The 17228-nt window shown below is 41.3% G+C and overlaps 1 protein-coding gene across 1 annotated transcript; it reads left to right on the forward strand.

The window, feature by feature from the left end:
* Positions 1 to 219: 219 nt before the first annotated feature.
* Positions 220 to 1176, forward strand: LOC120024711 (olfactory receptor class A-like protein 1). Its single transcript, XM_038968978.1, has one exon. It carries the CDS (start codon positions 220 to 222, stop codon positions 1174 to 1176), a length of 957 nt encoding a protein of 318 aa, XP_038824906.1.
* The last annotated feature ends 16052 nt before the right edge of the window (positions 1177 to 17228 follow it).

Raw genomic sequence — 17228 nt, forward strand, 5'->3', positions numbered from 1 at the left:
CACTCTAGGAGTATAAGAATACGAGGAAACTCACTAGACATGGGGACTTTGGTCTGGTTTACAAACAGACTTGTGATCTACAGACTCCAACTGCATCATAAAGCATACCCCTCAGGTAAGAGAACTGATGAATGCAATGGCCTTCTGAGATGATTGAATATATTGACAAATACTGATAGGCCTATGACATATATTTTCATATCCTTCATCCCTGCAGCCATGAAATCAGAGGAGGTGGTCCGGGGAATGCTGTACCTGTCTCTCACTGTGGTTGGAGTTCCGGGAAACACTGCTGTCATCGTGGCATTCCTCCTGGCACTGTACCAGGAGCATCAGCTTCTTCCTGCTGACGCCATTGTGCTGCACCTGGCCTGTGCCAACCTGCTGGTAGTAGGCGTGCGCTGCCTGCTGGAGACCCTGGCCACCTTCCGCCTGGTCAACATCTTTGGGGACACGGGCTGCCAGGGGGTGATCTTTGTCTACCGTACGTCTCGCTCCCTCTCCATCTGGCTCACCTTTGTGCTGAGTGCCTACCAGTGCCTGAGCATCGCTACTCCCGGCTCCTGCTGGGCCTCCATCCGTGTCCTGGTGGCTCGCTACCTGGCAGTGATCTTCCTCACCCTTTGGGTCATCAATACCTCCATGAGCTCGGCAGCCATAGCCTTCTCCCTGGGCTCCCGGAATGACTCGGTCAACATGCAGCACAGCATTAATGTTCAATTCTGCTATGTTCGCTTTCCTACTATGCAGTCCAAACAGGTGAACGGGGCTGTCCAGGTAGGGAGGGACGTGGTACCTATGGGCATGATGACCCTGGCCAGTCTGGTCATCCTTGTGTTCCTGTACCGCTACAGCCAGCAGGTGAAGGGACTCCGCAGCAGCTCTGGGGCCAGCGGTGGGGCAGAGCGGCGGGCGGCTAAGGCTGTAGTGGCCTTGGTGACCCTGTATGTGGTCCTCTATGGGGTGGATAATGGACTGTGGGTATACACCCTCACCGTGAGGAAGACCATGAGCTCCTCACTGATCTCAGACCTGCGCATATTCTTCTCGTCGCTGTATGCAGCGCTCAGCCCCCTGGTGATCATAGCCACCAACAGGAAGGTGAACAGCAGGCTGAGGTGTGTGGTGCAGGAGAGGCCCGTTCAGGACAAAGCCACTACACTATCTACTGTGTGAGTTAGGGACCTTATTGTAGTAAGATGGTAACAAAGATGAAGAATGTTGATTATAAATGAATTATGTTGCTATTAGAATATGGAGTAGAAAACACATAGAGCTAACATTGTACATTGTTAAAGGCGTGGCAAAAGTATCTTGACCTCTTGTACTCACATTTTTTAAGACTTCTTCTGTTTAATATTCTTTAATATACTGTATAAAGTTAATGTTTGAGCTGTTTTGATTATTATGTGGAAAAGTTGGTGGCAAGCTTGGATTGACGGAACTCAAAGGTCATGAAACCAATATATTGCTACAAATGTGCCTAGAACATGGCTAGAAATTTAAAAAATAAGCATTGCAAGTAGTGTTTGAGCCTTTTCTGTCAAAGTCCAATTTGTGAAATTGCCATGATATTAATCATTCCATATTTGTCCTGTTATCGCTTTGTTTGATCATTCATTATGCTCCTTCATCTTAATTGGATGGAAACATTATAATTGGATGACTAACAGCACACTATAGCTGTCAAATGACTTCCAGCAGTCTCTTTCATTGTTATTAACGATTTGAATGAGATCTGTGAAACGTCACACTGCTAATGAAGGTAGTTAATTGCCCCACAGAGACCCAGGTACAGTCGCATGAGAAAACCAACTCTCTTTAGAACAAGAAAGATTCACTCTGAATAGAAATATCTGATGTAAATGTGAAAAGGATGGTTTTCATTTATAGGTCAAATAATAAAGATGAGACTACTAAGATAATAGTATATGATTGGTTGACATTATAAATGTAGACATTTCCATCAAATTAGATGTTAGATTAAGTTGCATGAGCTGTTATATCCTTGATTGACTGACTCGCTAGGGGTGATATTTGCCATTTGCATGTAGTTATATTCCACTTCAGGAATACAAGGGCTGAGTAAACTGGACTAGGAGGGGTGGGGTTAGGGGTGTCTGTATAACAACTTCAAAACCTCATGATTTATGTACAAAGAGTGAGTCATGAGTCATCAAATTGCAATTACTACAAACATTTTATGTATTCTTTGTAAGGGCTTTGAATTGTGTATACCCTAGCCACATATATTCTAATTTTGTGTGTTGGATGCAACTTGTTTTTTTAGATGCATTTATATCAGTAGAGTATGGCAGGTCACAAAACCGCCATAAATGTATAATGTTAATGAGGAAAAATCGGACCTTGCCCACCATGTTCATGTAGAGATTGCAACTGTGTTTTGCACCAATCGATAAACATAAACATTCCTTAAAACTAATGCAGGAAATAACATGTTATTCATGTTTGCACCTCTCTGTCAGGCTTTTACTGATCTATGTAAAAAAAAATATTATATTATGTTTCTGTCATAATGCTGTATCATAATCTGTAGCAACATACACTATGTCTGCAGTACAATGGTCAAAACTATTTTCCGAACAGGGCTAGATCTTGTCTGTAAATTCAGATAAAATTCAGCTAAGTTACTGATTTGAGTCCAGATTCAGAGTAAAGAATCCAACTCTCCAAATATTTTCTCATGATGATAAACTCCATGTTTCTTACTCTTCATACCACTGAAATCTGATTGGTTCATGACACAGACTCCGGTGGAATGAAGGATAGAATGCATGGATAATTCCAGTCAGCCTATGGGTCTTTTCCTTCATTCTCCCCAATTCAAAGCGGAGTACTCCTTGGGTCCTTGTCAGAAAACAAATCACAAAAATAGTCAAAATGGAACATTAGACACTGAGGAAAAACTGAGGGGTGAAGAATTACATACAGTTCACTCCATGTGTCTGTGTATTGTGTGTGGGCCTCTGTGTAGGTGTGCCAGCCTCTCGCTGCACAAGATGCAACCTGCTCCTGTACTGTTTCATTCCTTCAGTGTGTTCCAGGCCCTGGTGAATGCCTTAGCTCTGTTAGACATATGTAGAGGTGTGGCTTAAGCCTCTGTGGCCCAGAATCACATTGTTTTGTATGCAATCCTGAACTTGGAAAATTATTTTTACTTTTGCAATACTGAGTAGAATATGAGATTTCAATATCACGGCTGCTACCTATCAATCAAAAATGGTTGAAGGTCTGGGTCACTGCATACCCTGTTTTAACATCGATACCGGAAGTCTCCAATCTGACTCACCTTACTGGAGATTGACTTTTCAACCCTTGGTTCTCGTTTGATCCATATCTAAAAACAAAACAAAACACAAATATCAAACATCAAGTAACAGTTTCATCAAAATAAAAAATATTTTTGAATTTATTTCTGAGTAATCATTGAAGGTAAACAAAAAGTAAAGACGATGTCTCCGAAAAGTTTCTGTAAATTTCCTTTGAAAGGTATATTAAATGAAGTAGTCCAGATCAATCCTTTTCCTGAAGTGCCTGATGTCAGCCTCATTGTCTTTTCACCTGCCCTAAATAGAGGCATTTTAGCTTACAGCATGGACCAGTAGCATTGCAGCAAAAAGAGCATGCCTCGCCCCCTCTTTCTTAAAGGGATACTTCGGGATTTTTGCAATTAAGTCCTTTATTTACTTCTCCAGAGTCTTACGTTAGCGCAATTGCTAACTAGCGTTAGCACAATGACTATCAGTCTATGGGAACAGTTGTCCCTGTAATCTTCCAGTCATTGCGCTAACGCTAATTAGCATTGGCTCATGAATCTACCTCTAACTTCCTTAATATTGAACACAGAGACATGAAAATGGTATCAATGGTATTCGTTGCCAAAATCCCGAAATATCCCTTTAATACTGGTCAACACCCTAATATAGCCCTTGTGGCCAAATTCTGAATGACAGAACAGAACTTATCCCCTCCCTTGAGAAACTAAAACTATTCCACCAACAAACACCCATCATTATTCAGCAGTATTGTTCCACATCCATTTTCACAATTCAGCATAAGAAATGATAATGAAAAATGATCATACTCAAAGCATACACAATCAATAACTGTTGAAATGGATAAACCATTTTGGCTTTATTCTATTATTATTCTAGGTCAATACAATAGTATGTTTAATAGCTTTGTCTTTGGCTGTCTATGCTTGACAACAATCTATAGATGTGAGTTGTGCATTCTTTGGCAGAAATTCTATGGAAATGTGGGATATCATCAACCCACCCTCCTCCAATCCTCCCCCTCCTCCCCTTCCTTACATTCTCACCAGAGTGGAGTCTGTTTGGACACGTTGGCCAAGGAATTTGCTCACTTTCTGGGTGACTGCAACTATGGAAGAAAACATGGAGATAAAAAGGAAACTTAATGCAGGAAATCTGTATGCAAAATAACAGTATTTTAATGGTCACAGTTAGCCCCCAGAATAATGCAAAATCAGTTGTGTTTGATAAAAGAAAAACACCATATATTTTACAGTCCATAAGTGATGTTACGCTATGACACTACTTGTCAATAACATTTATGATTAAGATATTGCAGTTCACATGTTGTGAGGGCAATATGTTATTAAGACTTCCTGTATAAACAGGTATAATGTATGTTAAACATAACAGAACAGCTATTTCAACATCCCAGTTCCAGGGAGAGGTCACTGTTTCAACATGCCTGGAATTCTACAGTGCAGGAAAGGAGTAAAGACAAAGGTTGCACTCAGTGGAAAGAGAACCTGACACTCTGAGAGGAGCAGAATGACACACTATAAGCAGTAGAACACTGTTTGTTTATACAACTATTTGATGAAAACATATTACTGTGATCCAGTTGAGGAAATGAAATGTCAGAGGAGCCCCTGGGTGAAGCAGGCCACATAGTAGATAGGGGTATGGGGAGTTACAGGAGCCCCCTGAGGGCCCGGGGCCAGCCACAGCCACAGTCTCTGCTAGAGTCTCCTCCTAGCCTACACTTTCAGGTAAAATATGTGTTGCTTTGTCTGGACTTGCACAACATTCAAGGTTGGCTGCAATCTACCCAGCAACACATTCAATCAGGAGATTTGATTTGATTTTATTAGGATCTCTTTTAATCCTCATTTGGACTAATCTTCCAAGAGTCCTTAAATATTCAAATACAATTTATAAAACGATCACATTTTCACATATAACACACTGTTAAAACAGACATAATACACTGACATATTGACCAGATAAATATTCTAACAGTCAATCTATCTAAAAGATAAACAACCTTCCAATTTATTATATTTAAATGGTTCTAAAGAATTGTTTGAATTTATTAATTAAAAGGTTTCTGGGTTGCTCAGATAAATTATTAAATTTCTTTATTGCTCTAAATCAAAATGTTATTTTGCCTATTTCTCTTTTCTATCTGGATAACACATAGATGGAGGACAATCTATTCCTAGTATTTAATGAATGTCTGTCTCTTACCAACTGAATACTGTTTTGAATAGAGTTTGGCCATTTTAAATGGTGTACATTGTGAAATAAAATAAGCATGTTTTTTTCCAATTATCTTGTTGATTGATGACCAACCAAGAGCATTGAGCATGACTATAACAGAAGAACCATATCTCCACCGATAATACAATCTTTGCTGCTTTGTTCAGTGCAATCTGCAGCCTCCTAATTTCACTTGCTGATGCATGTCCCCAGACCATAGAACAGTAGTTCACCTGACTCCCAATTAATGCTTGGGTTGTTTGCTTAAGAATATTTTCTGGTAAATATTTAGCTTTCCTTCTGATCATGCATGCAGTTTTAATAGTTTTTTTTTTTTTAAACATAGATGAGTTATTTGAGACGGCCATGATTAGCAGTTGTCTAGCTGCACCCCTAGTAGTTTGGTTTCTGCCACTTCCTCAAGTTGTACTCCCCTCATACTTAACTGTATCCCATGCTGTGTTGGCCTTTTCCTGGTGGAACAGACCAACATAACCTTGATTTTATTGGTGTTGAAAACAAGTTTGTTCCGGCAAACCGACTCCCTGATATTTTGCAGATCTACTTGTAGAGCTTTCTGTACCTGTTGAATCGATTGTCTTGCTGTATAAATTGTAGTATCATCTGAAAATATACTAGCATGAGTTTCAGATAAGGCATAAGGAAGGTCGTTGGTATATATTAAGTAAAGAAGTGGCACAAGGCAGCTACCCTGCGGTATTCCACAGTTTAAAGCATGAGGGGAAGAAAACAACCCATTGATATAGGTGGACTGTTTCCTGTCAGTTAGATATGACTGTACCCAATTCAATGCTGCCTCCTTAAACCCATAATGCAAGAATATTGTTACAATTATTTCATGATCCACTAAATCAAATGCTGCACTAAAATCTAAAAATAGTACGCCCACAAACCTACCATTATCCATAGCATTGAGCCACTAGTCAGTCATGTCAACCAATGCAGTGGTGGTGGAATGGTTTTGTGATAAGCATGCTGATTGGCTGTAATCAGATCATTCTTTTCCATGAACTCCCATATTTGTCTACTCACAATACCCTCCAACATCTTACTGAGGGAAGGGAGCAGACTAATTGGTCAACTATTGGCAGGAGTAATGGGTTCTTTGTTGTCTTTCATGATTGGACACAGTTTAGCATGCTTCCATACATTGCAAATGTCCCCTTTTCCAGTGACCAATTAAATATGTATTTCAGTGGATTGTAATCTGGGGAGCAGCATAGTGAAGTAAAAAATTGTCCATAAGATCGTAACTTGTAGATATACCATCGGGTAATGACTTCAATAGGTTTAACACATCCTCTACTGACACCATTTGTAGACTAAAAGAGCTGTTTTTTTTGCTCATAATATGATCATCAATCCATTGAACAATAGCTTATTTGGAAGAATGGGTGTTTACATTATCGCTCTGTAAATTCATTTTCTTTGTAAGAAAAATCAGCAAAATATTGGCAATATCAGCCGGTTTTGTTATTGTCCTCCAGTCAACATCCACACTAGATGGGCATGTTGAAATAGATGTACCAAGTAAGCCCTTAACTCTATTCCATACCGTTTTAGAATAATTTCTTACGATTTTATTTAACTGCATAATTAAGTAGTATTCTATAATTCTGTTCATCAATTTCTATTTTAGATTTGGCTGCTAAGACTTTTGCCATATTTCTTTGAGAAAAGAGTGCAGCTTTGAGTTTCACCTGTAGCCAACACATTGCTTAATGCCCAATATTGTACAAGCTAAGACATAATAGGAGGGTAAGGTGGGGAAGCAAAGCAGAACCTAATCATGAGGCAAGAAGACACTTTGTGACAACTGGTGACAAGCCAAGCTGGTATTAGTGTAGATGAACACATCTCACATAAAACATGTGAATTGATTTGGCAGAAAATATACTTTGATTTGCTGCGTCAGTTCCATTGTCGTCAATTATTTGGAAACGTGAAGTGAAATCCATCATTATCTAGAAGCTGATCTATATACATTAGGGTGTCAGTTTGCAAAGATTAATTCCTCTGATGAAAACCAATGAGCCAATCCAATGCCCATGGCCGTGCTGTGTGCTCCCTGAATACAAAAACCTAGCTCCAAGATTCTAATCTCATTTAATGATTGTGGTTAAGAGCTGAAGGCTGAAACTGGGGGAGGGTTGATTGTAACTCCTGAGGGACATTGAGTCTGACCCTGGTTAGTTGATTTCGGATTAGGATGTCACCTCATCTTTCTTTTGGCAATGACACATAAGAGCCACAGCCTGACAGCACGGTCAAAGGTTCAAAATGTAGGCAACAGTGTTTCACCACAGCAACACATTTGTTGAGAGAAATAGCCATAAAATACAGTATGTTCTTGAACACAAGTAAAGCTGGTATAGAGGCCAGTTGTACAGAAACAGGTTATCCCATACAGTACTAGGTTGTGTTAACGTGGTCCCCTGGCCACCCCTTCTTCTCTTTCAATCCACAGAGGTGGAATTTTCCACATGGGAGCTCCATAGACCACTGTGGAATGTAGACAAGACGGAACACGATCTCGGGGTGTGCTGCCTCTCCTGAATCCTGCCAGTGAAGTCTTGTGTTGTAGTTCAGTAATTTACTGGTGGACATCATCTCCGGTCCCCGGGAGACTCCTTCCCTCAAGGGGTGGTCATTTACTATGACTGTAGGCTACATCTTCTTGTCACTGACTCGTTGCTCAGAGGGTCTTACAGTGATAGATGGTTATCTCTGCCTTGGAGCAGAACTTGTAAAGTTATACAACATGGGCAGGGCATGTGCTGACATAACAACATCCTCAGAGCTCTCTCTCTCTCTCCCATGCTCTACCACACCTATAGCTAAATGAATTGCTTACATGGCACATGAGTAGAAAAGAAAAGTACAGAAAGGGCAGACCTTTTAGAAATAGTAGAATCACTGATTCTAAACTATATCCCATTAAAAGACGAAAATGTGATCACTGAGCTGCATGTCATGTCCGTGCATTGGCACAACAAGACCATTCTTGCCAACATTGAACCTTTTACCCCAGTGGGATAAATCAGGGTCACACAGAGTGTTTCTTGGTAGTATAAACAAATCTACTTTGAAACAAAAGTATACACCTTACACACATGGTTATGGGCTTACAAAAAAGAAGATACCTGTACTGTGTTAAATATAGAGTTGAAATCTATTCAATTCTGAGTTTGTATCCCAACATTAGACTTTATATACATCACAGAAGACAGAAATATAACACAAATGTTTGACATAGAAACACTGTATTCCTTGCATTTTTTAACATTTATAATGTTAATTAATTATGAAATTATGAAAAATACTAATAACATTCCACCCATGAGGCCACTAGGTCATTTGACTGCAGGAAAGAGCTACAACATGAGGCACTAGTAGACTTCAGCTGGAAAATCTGTCTAGGCCGTTACATTTTTCCTCCAGTGAGATTCTTTGAGAATCAGAAGAGGGCTCTTGATCTTCCCAGAGAGAGCTCAGCGCAGATAAAACCAATGGAAAAGTGCGTTGTGTAAAGCATGGGAATATTTTGTCAGGATGGCATAGCTGCACATCCATAAGGCTTCTCCCATGGGGGTGGTGATATTACAGTTACATACACTCTTATAAAAAAAGATGCTATCTAGAACCTGAAAGGGTTCTTTGGCTGTCCCCATAAGAGAACCCTTTGAAGAACTCTTTTTGATTCCATGTAGGTCCCTTTTCACAGATGGTTCTACATGGAACCAAAAAGGGTTTTCCCTGGAACCAAAAATGGTTCTCTTATGGGGACAGCCAAATAACCTTTTTGGAACCCTTTTTTCAAAGAGTGTATACGCAGTGTGGAACCAGACCAGCATGAGTGATATAGAGCTTTGATTCTTCATAGAAAGTGTTTTAAATCACAGGAGCAATTACTTTAATATGAATACATAGTAATCATTGTGGAGGGTACAGGTACTTTATGCCAGGGGTTTACAAATGTTCTTGCCCAGGAAAACCTGCAACCCAGGGACCTCTTGTTTTATCATCAGGTGAATGATGAGTAGAAGTAGAAGTAACATTTTTAAATTAATACATTTGGTAGACAGTTAATTATTTTGACCTTCCCACAGTTCACTGGAAGAGAAAGTGTAAACTCTAACTCTATTAGTTAGAAAGGTATATTGACGGTGTAGAGAAAAAGGTACTGTTGTAAAGCACATTTTCTGCAATTCTACACATTTTTTTCCATTGAGTTTAGAGAAAATGTTGCAGTTGTGAAGCTCATTCCCAGCAATTCTACATAGTTTGGCATGGAGCTGAGAGACTATTTTGTAAAGCCAATTACCTGAAATTCTATGCATTTTGCAATGGCTAATGCTGTCTTAATATGCTCAAACATTATAACAAAATTAATGGGCATGCGCCCGGAGTGCCAGTTTTTTTTAATAGTGTTTGATTCTCCTTGACTGTCTAGCTTTCATTTGATTGTTCCGTCAGTACTACTAAATATACTGAACAAAAATAGAAATGCAACATGCAAAAATAGTAATGCAACAACCGGTGCACCCACACATTGACTCTGTACCGGTACCCCTGTATATAGCCTCGCTTGTTATTTTACTGCTGCTGTTAACTGCTGCTAATTATTTGTTACTTATATTTTTTACTTATCTATTTTTTACTTAACACTTCTTTAAAAAAAAAAAAATCTTAAAACTTCTTAAAGTATTGTTGGTTAAGGGCTTGTAAATAAGCATTTCACTGTAAAGTCTACCTGTTGTACCTGTTGTATTTGGCGCATCTGACAAATGCAATTTGATTTGATTTTGCAACAATTACAAAGATTTGAGGAAATCAGTCAATTTAAATAAATTCATATTAGGAAATCAGTCAATTTAAATACAGCCATTAGGCCCTAATCTATGGATTTCACATGACTGGGCAGGGGTGCAGCCATGGGTGGGCCTGGGAGGGCATAGGCCCACCCACTGGGAAGTCAGGCCCAATCAGAATTAGTTTTTCCCCATAAAAGTGCTTATTTTACTGACAGAAATACTCCTCAGCACCTCCGCTGCCACCCCCCTCAGACATTCCCACAGGTGAAGAAGGAGGATGTGGAGGACCTGGGCTGGGTTGTCTGCGGTTGTGAGGCCAGTTGGATGTACTGCCAAATTCTCTAAAATGACATTGAAGGCAGCTTATGGTAGACAAATGAACATTGAATCATCTGGCAGCAGCTTTGGTGGACATTCCTGCAGTTAGCATGCCACTTGCATGCTCCCTCAAAACTTGAGACATCTGTGGCATTGTGTTGTGTGACAAAACTGCATATTTTTAAGTGGCCTTTTATTGTCCCCAGCACAAGGTGCACATGTGTAATGATCATGCTGTTTAATCAGCTTCTTGATATGCCACACCTGTCAGGTGGATGGATTATCTTGGCAAAGTAAAACATGTTCACTACCAGGGATGTAAACAAATTTGTGCACAAAATTAGAGTGAAATAAGCTTTTTGTGGATTTTTTATTTCAGCTCATGAAACATGGGACCAACACTTCACATGTTGCGTTTAGATTTTTGTTCAGTGTAGCTTCAGGCTCAAAGACATGAAGTAGGGGTAGGAGAGAGTACCACCTTCTGACCAACAACGGTATGGCTTCTATGTGCAACTGTCATTGGAGGTTGACAGAGAACCACTGACATACAGTATGTGCTCAGTCTTATTAACAGAGGGGAATGAATGCACAGCACACCCAAGGCAAAAGGAGCTCAGTATGCCAGTGCAATGTCCTCACAACATACAAGACTGGGTTCAATTTATTCAATGAGTGATTTACATAAATAGATGCTCGCCTTGCATGGCTCACAATTACAAAGCTCAAGCTGGGTCTGTCTGCAAAGTGGGGTTCTACCAGCAATACATAGAAGCTGTGAGCTTGTAAACACACAAAAAGATTGCCAGCTCTTTGGAGGGTGAATGTAATCTGCACTGTGTGATTTTGGGGGTGTTATTTAATGTTTACAATTTTCATACCCAGACTTTCAGGTGCCTTTGAAATAGTGCTGTAGGTTCTCTAGTTGACCACCTTCCCTCTGTCAAAAGGCTTTTCAACGGAATAAGTAGACAAAAACAAGAGCACGAAGCTTAAGAGCCTGCAACGGCTACCTGCTTCATTAAACAGACTCATTCTAATAGCGTCTCTACATTAAGTGCTTCTGACTCAGTCCCGGGTAAGTAGCCCATTCATAGACGCTAACTACCTTTAGCGTCTATTGAAATATTATCTTCTGGTCGGGGGAGTTTTGTTAAGAGCCCCGACGCTCGTTCTGAATGTTAAAACGCATCGCTTGCCGTACAGTTTTGGAAACATAAGGAAAGTATATTTCGTATCAGCAAGAAATTATATACATAAAAAAGGTCAAATTACTACACACCTTTATAGTGTTAGAGTTCCCACACGGCCATATATCTATCTTACAGCGCTTGTTTTTCGGAAAACAGACGGATGACAGAGGCGTACCTGTGCTAATTAGTTATCTGCGTCTCTGAATACCTGTGTGTAAACGGTAGACGGACCCCACAAACGTGTTGTCACTGAAAAATTATGTGGGCTGCAATTGTGTTCAAACCAGTTAAAACAGTGTACAGTAAGTGTATATTTTGCATTTGTGAAATTATTTTGATGTAATATGAAAGTAGAGTGATTTATGTTTCTAGAACCGTACCACAATTGAGTATCGATTCACGTTAAGATGGAGTATTTGGCTGTTTTGGCTGCCAGAACCAAATTCACCTCTAAACAGAACATGTTAAAGAAAGGTTAAAGAAAAACATAAAAAAATTGCCTTGATGACAGCTTTGCACTCTTGGCATTCTCTCAGCCAGCTTCACCTGGAATGCTTTTCCAACAGTCTTGAAGGAGTTCCCACATATACTGAGCACTTCTTGGCTGCTTTTCCTTCACTCTGCGGTTCAACTCATCCCAAACCATCTCAAATTGGTTGAGGTCGGGTGATTGTGGAGGCCGGGTCATCTGATGCAGTACTCCATTACTCTCCTTCTTGGTCAAATAGCCCTTACTTTTAAAAAAGTATTATTATTTCACCTTTATTTAACCAGGTATGCCAGTTGAGAACAAGTTCTCATTTACAACTGCGTCCATCTCCTGGGTTTGGCGTGAGTATTCCATCATCATTACTTTCTGCCAAACCTTTCTTAGTATCAATTTCACTGGCTGGCTGTCTTTCATGTTTTGTTTCTACAGCTCTAGTGGACTCCGGTGGCGCAGATCATTTTATTGACCAGGCCCTCATCTCCTCCCTTAACATCACTTCATACCCTCTCTCCTCTCCTTATCCGGTTCAAGCGCTCAATAGTCAACAACTAGGATCCGGGACAATCACACACATCACAGCACCACTCACCCTCACCGTGGAATCCATATATCAAGAAAGTCTTCCCTTCCTCATCATCAGTGCATCCGTACACAAGATCATCCTCTGCCTCCCATGGCTTCAACGTCATAACCCCACCATCTCATGGCCGAGGTTGAAAATCACTGACTGGGCACCCGAATGACGGAAGACCTGCTTACCCTTTCCCTGTGGTTCAACGTCGGTTGAGAGTCCTGTGGTTGCCCTTCAACCCAACATCCCGGAGATACACCAAGATCTTCGGGAGATTTTTTCCAAGACCCGCGCCACCTGTCTCCCTCCTCATCGCCCCTGGGACTGTTTGCTGGCTCTGCGCCAAACGCGGCCGCAACTACCCTCTGTCGATGGCCGAAACCAAGGCTATGGAGGAGTACATCCAGGAGGCTCTCAAGGAGGGTTTCATTCACACGTCCACCTCCCCTGCGATGGCAGGCTTCTTCTTCGTGGCCAAGAAGGATGGAGGATTGCATCTGTGCATCAATTACAGAAATCTGAATTCCATCACCCCAAAGTACCGCCAAATAAAATTAAATAAATGTGTTTAGCAGATGTTATTGCGGGTGTAGCGAAAGGCTTGTGTTTCTAGCTCCAACAGTGCAGTAATATCTAACAAAACACACAATACACACAAAACACACACAATACACACAATATAACAAAATATCTTCCCAACAAAACACACAATACACACAAATCCAAAGTAAAGGAATGGAATCAAGAAAATATAAATATTTTTATGAGCAATGTCAGAGCGGCATAGACTAAGATACAGTAGAATAAAATACAGTATATACATATGTCATGATGATCAGCTTGGCAATGGTTGACATATAACCAGGCCCTCTGTCACCCACAGAAGGGGGGGGGGGCTGGGACACCTTTTGACACATCACACCCGGTCGTAAATTTTTACAGCCTTATTCTAAAATGGATTGAATACAACATTTTTCTCATCAATCTATTCACAACAAAACAGAAATACCTTATTTACATAAGTATTCAGACCTTTTGCTATGAGACTCAAAATGGAGCTCAGGTGCATTCTGTTTCCATTGATAATCCTTGAGATGTTTCTACAACTTGATTGGAGTACACATGTGGTAAATTCAATTGATTGGACATGATTTGGAAAGGCCTGTATTTAAAGCCCAGCCTTATCTCAGCTCACTGCTCACCATAGCAGCATCCACCCGTAGCACCCACTCCAGCAGGTATATTTCACTGGTCATCCCCAAAGCCAACTTCTCCTTTGGCCGCCTTTCCTTCCAGTTCTCTGCTGCCAATGACTGGAACAAATTGCAAAAATCACTGAAGCTGGAGTCTCATATCTCCCTCACTAACTTTAAGCATCAGCTGTCAGAGCAGCTTACCGATCATTGCACCTGTACACAGCCCATCTGTAAATAGCCCACACAACTACCTCATCCCCGTATTGTCATTTATTTTTTTGCTCCTTTGCACCCAAGTATCTCTACTTGCACATGAATCTTCTGCACATCTATCACTCCAGTGCTTAATTGCTAAATTGTAATTATTTTGCCACTATGGCCTATTTATTGCCTTACCTCCCTAATCTTACTACATTTAAACACACTGTATATAGATTTGTATATTGTGTTATTGACTGTACGTTTGTTTATCCCATGTGTAACTCTGTTCTTTGTGTCGCCCTGCTTTGCTTTATCTTGGCCAGGTCGCAGTTGTAAATGAGAACTTGTTCTCAACTGGCCTACCTGGTTACATAAAGGTGAAATAAAAACAAATATATAAGGTCCCACAGTTGACAGTGCATGTCAGAGCAAAAACCAAGCCATGAGGTTGAAGGAATTGTCTGTAGAGCTCCGAGACAGGATTGTGCCAAGGCACAGAACCAGCGAAGGATACCAAAAAATGTCTGCAGCATTAAAGCTCACCAAGAACACAGTGGTCTCCATCATTCTTAAATGGAAGAAGTTTGGAACCACCAAGACTCTTCCTAGACCTGGCCGCCTGGCCAATCTGAGCAATCGGGGGAGAAGGGCCTTAGTCAGGGAAGTGACCAAGAACCTGATGGTCACTCTGACAGATCTCCAGAGTCCCTCTGTGGAGATGGGAGAACCTTCCCGAAGGACAACCATTTCTGCAGCACTCCACCAATCAGGCCTTTATGGCAGAGTGGCCAGACAGAAGCCACTCCTCAGTAAAAGGCAGTTTGCCAAAAGGCACCTAAAGGACTTTCAGACCATGAGAAACAAGATTCTCTTGTCTGATGAAACCAAGATGGAAACCTGGCACCATCCCTATGGTGAAGCATGGTGGCAGCAACATCATGCTGTGGGGATGTTTTTCAGCGGCAATGACTGGGAGACTAATCAGGATCGAGGGAAAGATGAACAGAGAAAAGTACAGAGAGATCCTTGATGAAAACCTGCTCCATAGCGCTCAGGATCTCAGACTGGAGTGAAGGTTCACCTTCCAACAGGACAACAACCCTAAGCACACAGTGAAGACAACACAGGAGTGGCTTCGGGACAAGTCTCTGAATGTCCTTGAGTGGCCCAGCCAGAGCCCGGACTTGAACCCAATCTAACATCTCATAGAGAGACCTGAAAATAGATGTGCAGCTACGCTCCCCATCCAACCTGACAGAGTTTGAGAGGATCTGCAAAGAAGAATGGGAGAAACTCCCCAAATACAGGTGTACAAAGCTTGAAGAATCATACCCAAGAAGACTCAAGGCTGTAATCGCTGCCAAAGGAGCTTCAACAAATTACTGAGTAAAGGGTCTGAATACTTCCATTTTTTTTCTATACATTTGTAAACATTTCTAAAAACATGTTTTTGCTTTGTCATTATGGGGTATTGTGTGTAGATTGATGAGACAAAAATGTTTGAATCCATTTTAGAATAAGGCTGTAACATAACAAAATTTGGAAAAAGTCAAGTGGTCTGAATACTTTCCGAATGCACTGTATTTACATTGTTCGAGTGGTCACTCAAATATCTTGTCAGTATAACAGACATTCTTTGCTTCTGCCCTTCTGCTGCTGGTGAAAATAACCACGACTATCAGGTTGCCATGCCACCTGAGCGCCATGCTACCGCTATACAACTGCAATTGAGCAATGCTGCCGCCTGGAGGGGATTTGGAGGACAAAGCCAAATGAACGAGTGCTGTGATACACAACGCCCGAACGTGGCATGATGGATGTACTGTATGTACTTGGGGTTTTCTCCATACTCTAGTCCTCCCATCAGTGTGAAACAGCAGGAACTGGGATTCATTTGACCATGAAATGTTTTTCCAATTGTCAAGTGTTTTTGTTCCTTAACCCACTGCAACTGCAGTTTCTTGTTTTTTTGCTAAAAGAAGCTGAAGGTCGTCACCCCATTCGTGTCAAGGTACAACTAGTTGTGCATTTTTTATGGGTCTTTGAACACCAATGTTGTACTGGACTGTCAGTTGACTAACTCTAGCCTGTGTGTTGCTCTGCACAATTTGTGTCTGACTCCTTTGTCCTCTTTCAACAATGACCCGTTTTCGACCACTGGCCTTCCGTTGACAGGATGTCGTTTGGGTGGTGGACCATTCTTGATACACACTGGAAACTGTTGAGTGCGAAACATCCAGCAGCGTTGCAGTTCTTGACACACTCAATGTCACGGTTTTCTAAAGTAGAACCCAGAAGCAGACCAGGACAAGGAGAGTAAGACGAAGGTGAGTATTTATTTACAAGTTTAAATGTAGTGATAGAAAAATCCAAGTGGCGGAGCGGGCAGCGGAGGTGAGTTGATGGGATTGAATAGGCAGATCCAAGGAAGTAACTGAAGTCACCGACGACCAGGTAGGGATGGGATGAGTGTTCCGGGTGAATGACTGTAGACAGAAAAAACAGAGGTGAGTTCAAGGCAAGCAAGACGTACAAAACAACAAAACAAACTCTATCAAACTGGAGGCTGATACGCTGGCACAACATACTGTTCATGGCTAACGATCCGGCAGGGAATGGATGTCAGGTCAGCGCTTATGAAGTGGAGGGGTGATGATCAGGACCAGGTGTGCAGATAGCTGATGGGATACAGGTGCGGATACTCAGAGATCCTCCAACTAGCTACGTCGCCCGGCAACCAGACAGGGTGCGTTCCAGGACACCGGAAAAAACACTCCAGGACAGAACACAGGCAAAAACAGACTCAGGAAGCGGGATTCGTGACACTCAAACCGGTGCGCCTGTCACCTACTACCATACCCCGTTAAAAGACATAAATCTTTTGTCTTTC

Source organism: Salvelinus namaycush, chromosome 2 (genome assembly GCF_016432855.1).
Source record: "Salvelinus namaycush isolate Seneca chromosome 2, SaNama_1.0, whole genome shotgun sequence".
In the NCBI taxonomy this organism is placed as follows: Eukaryota; Metazoa; Chordata; class Actinopteri; order Salmoniformes; family Salmonidae; genus Salvelinus; species Salvelinus namaycush.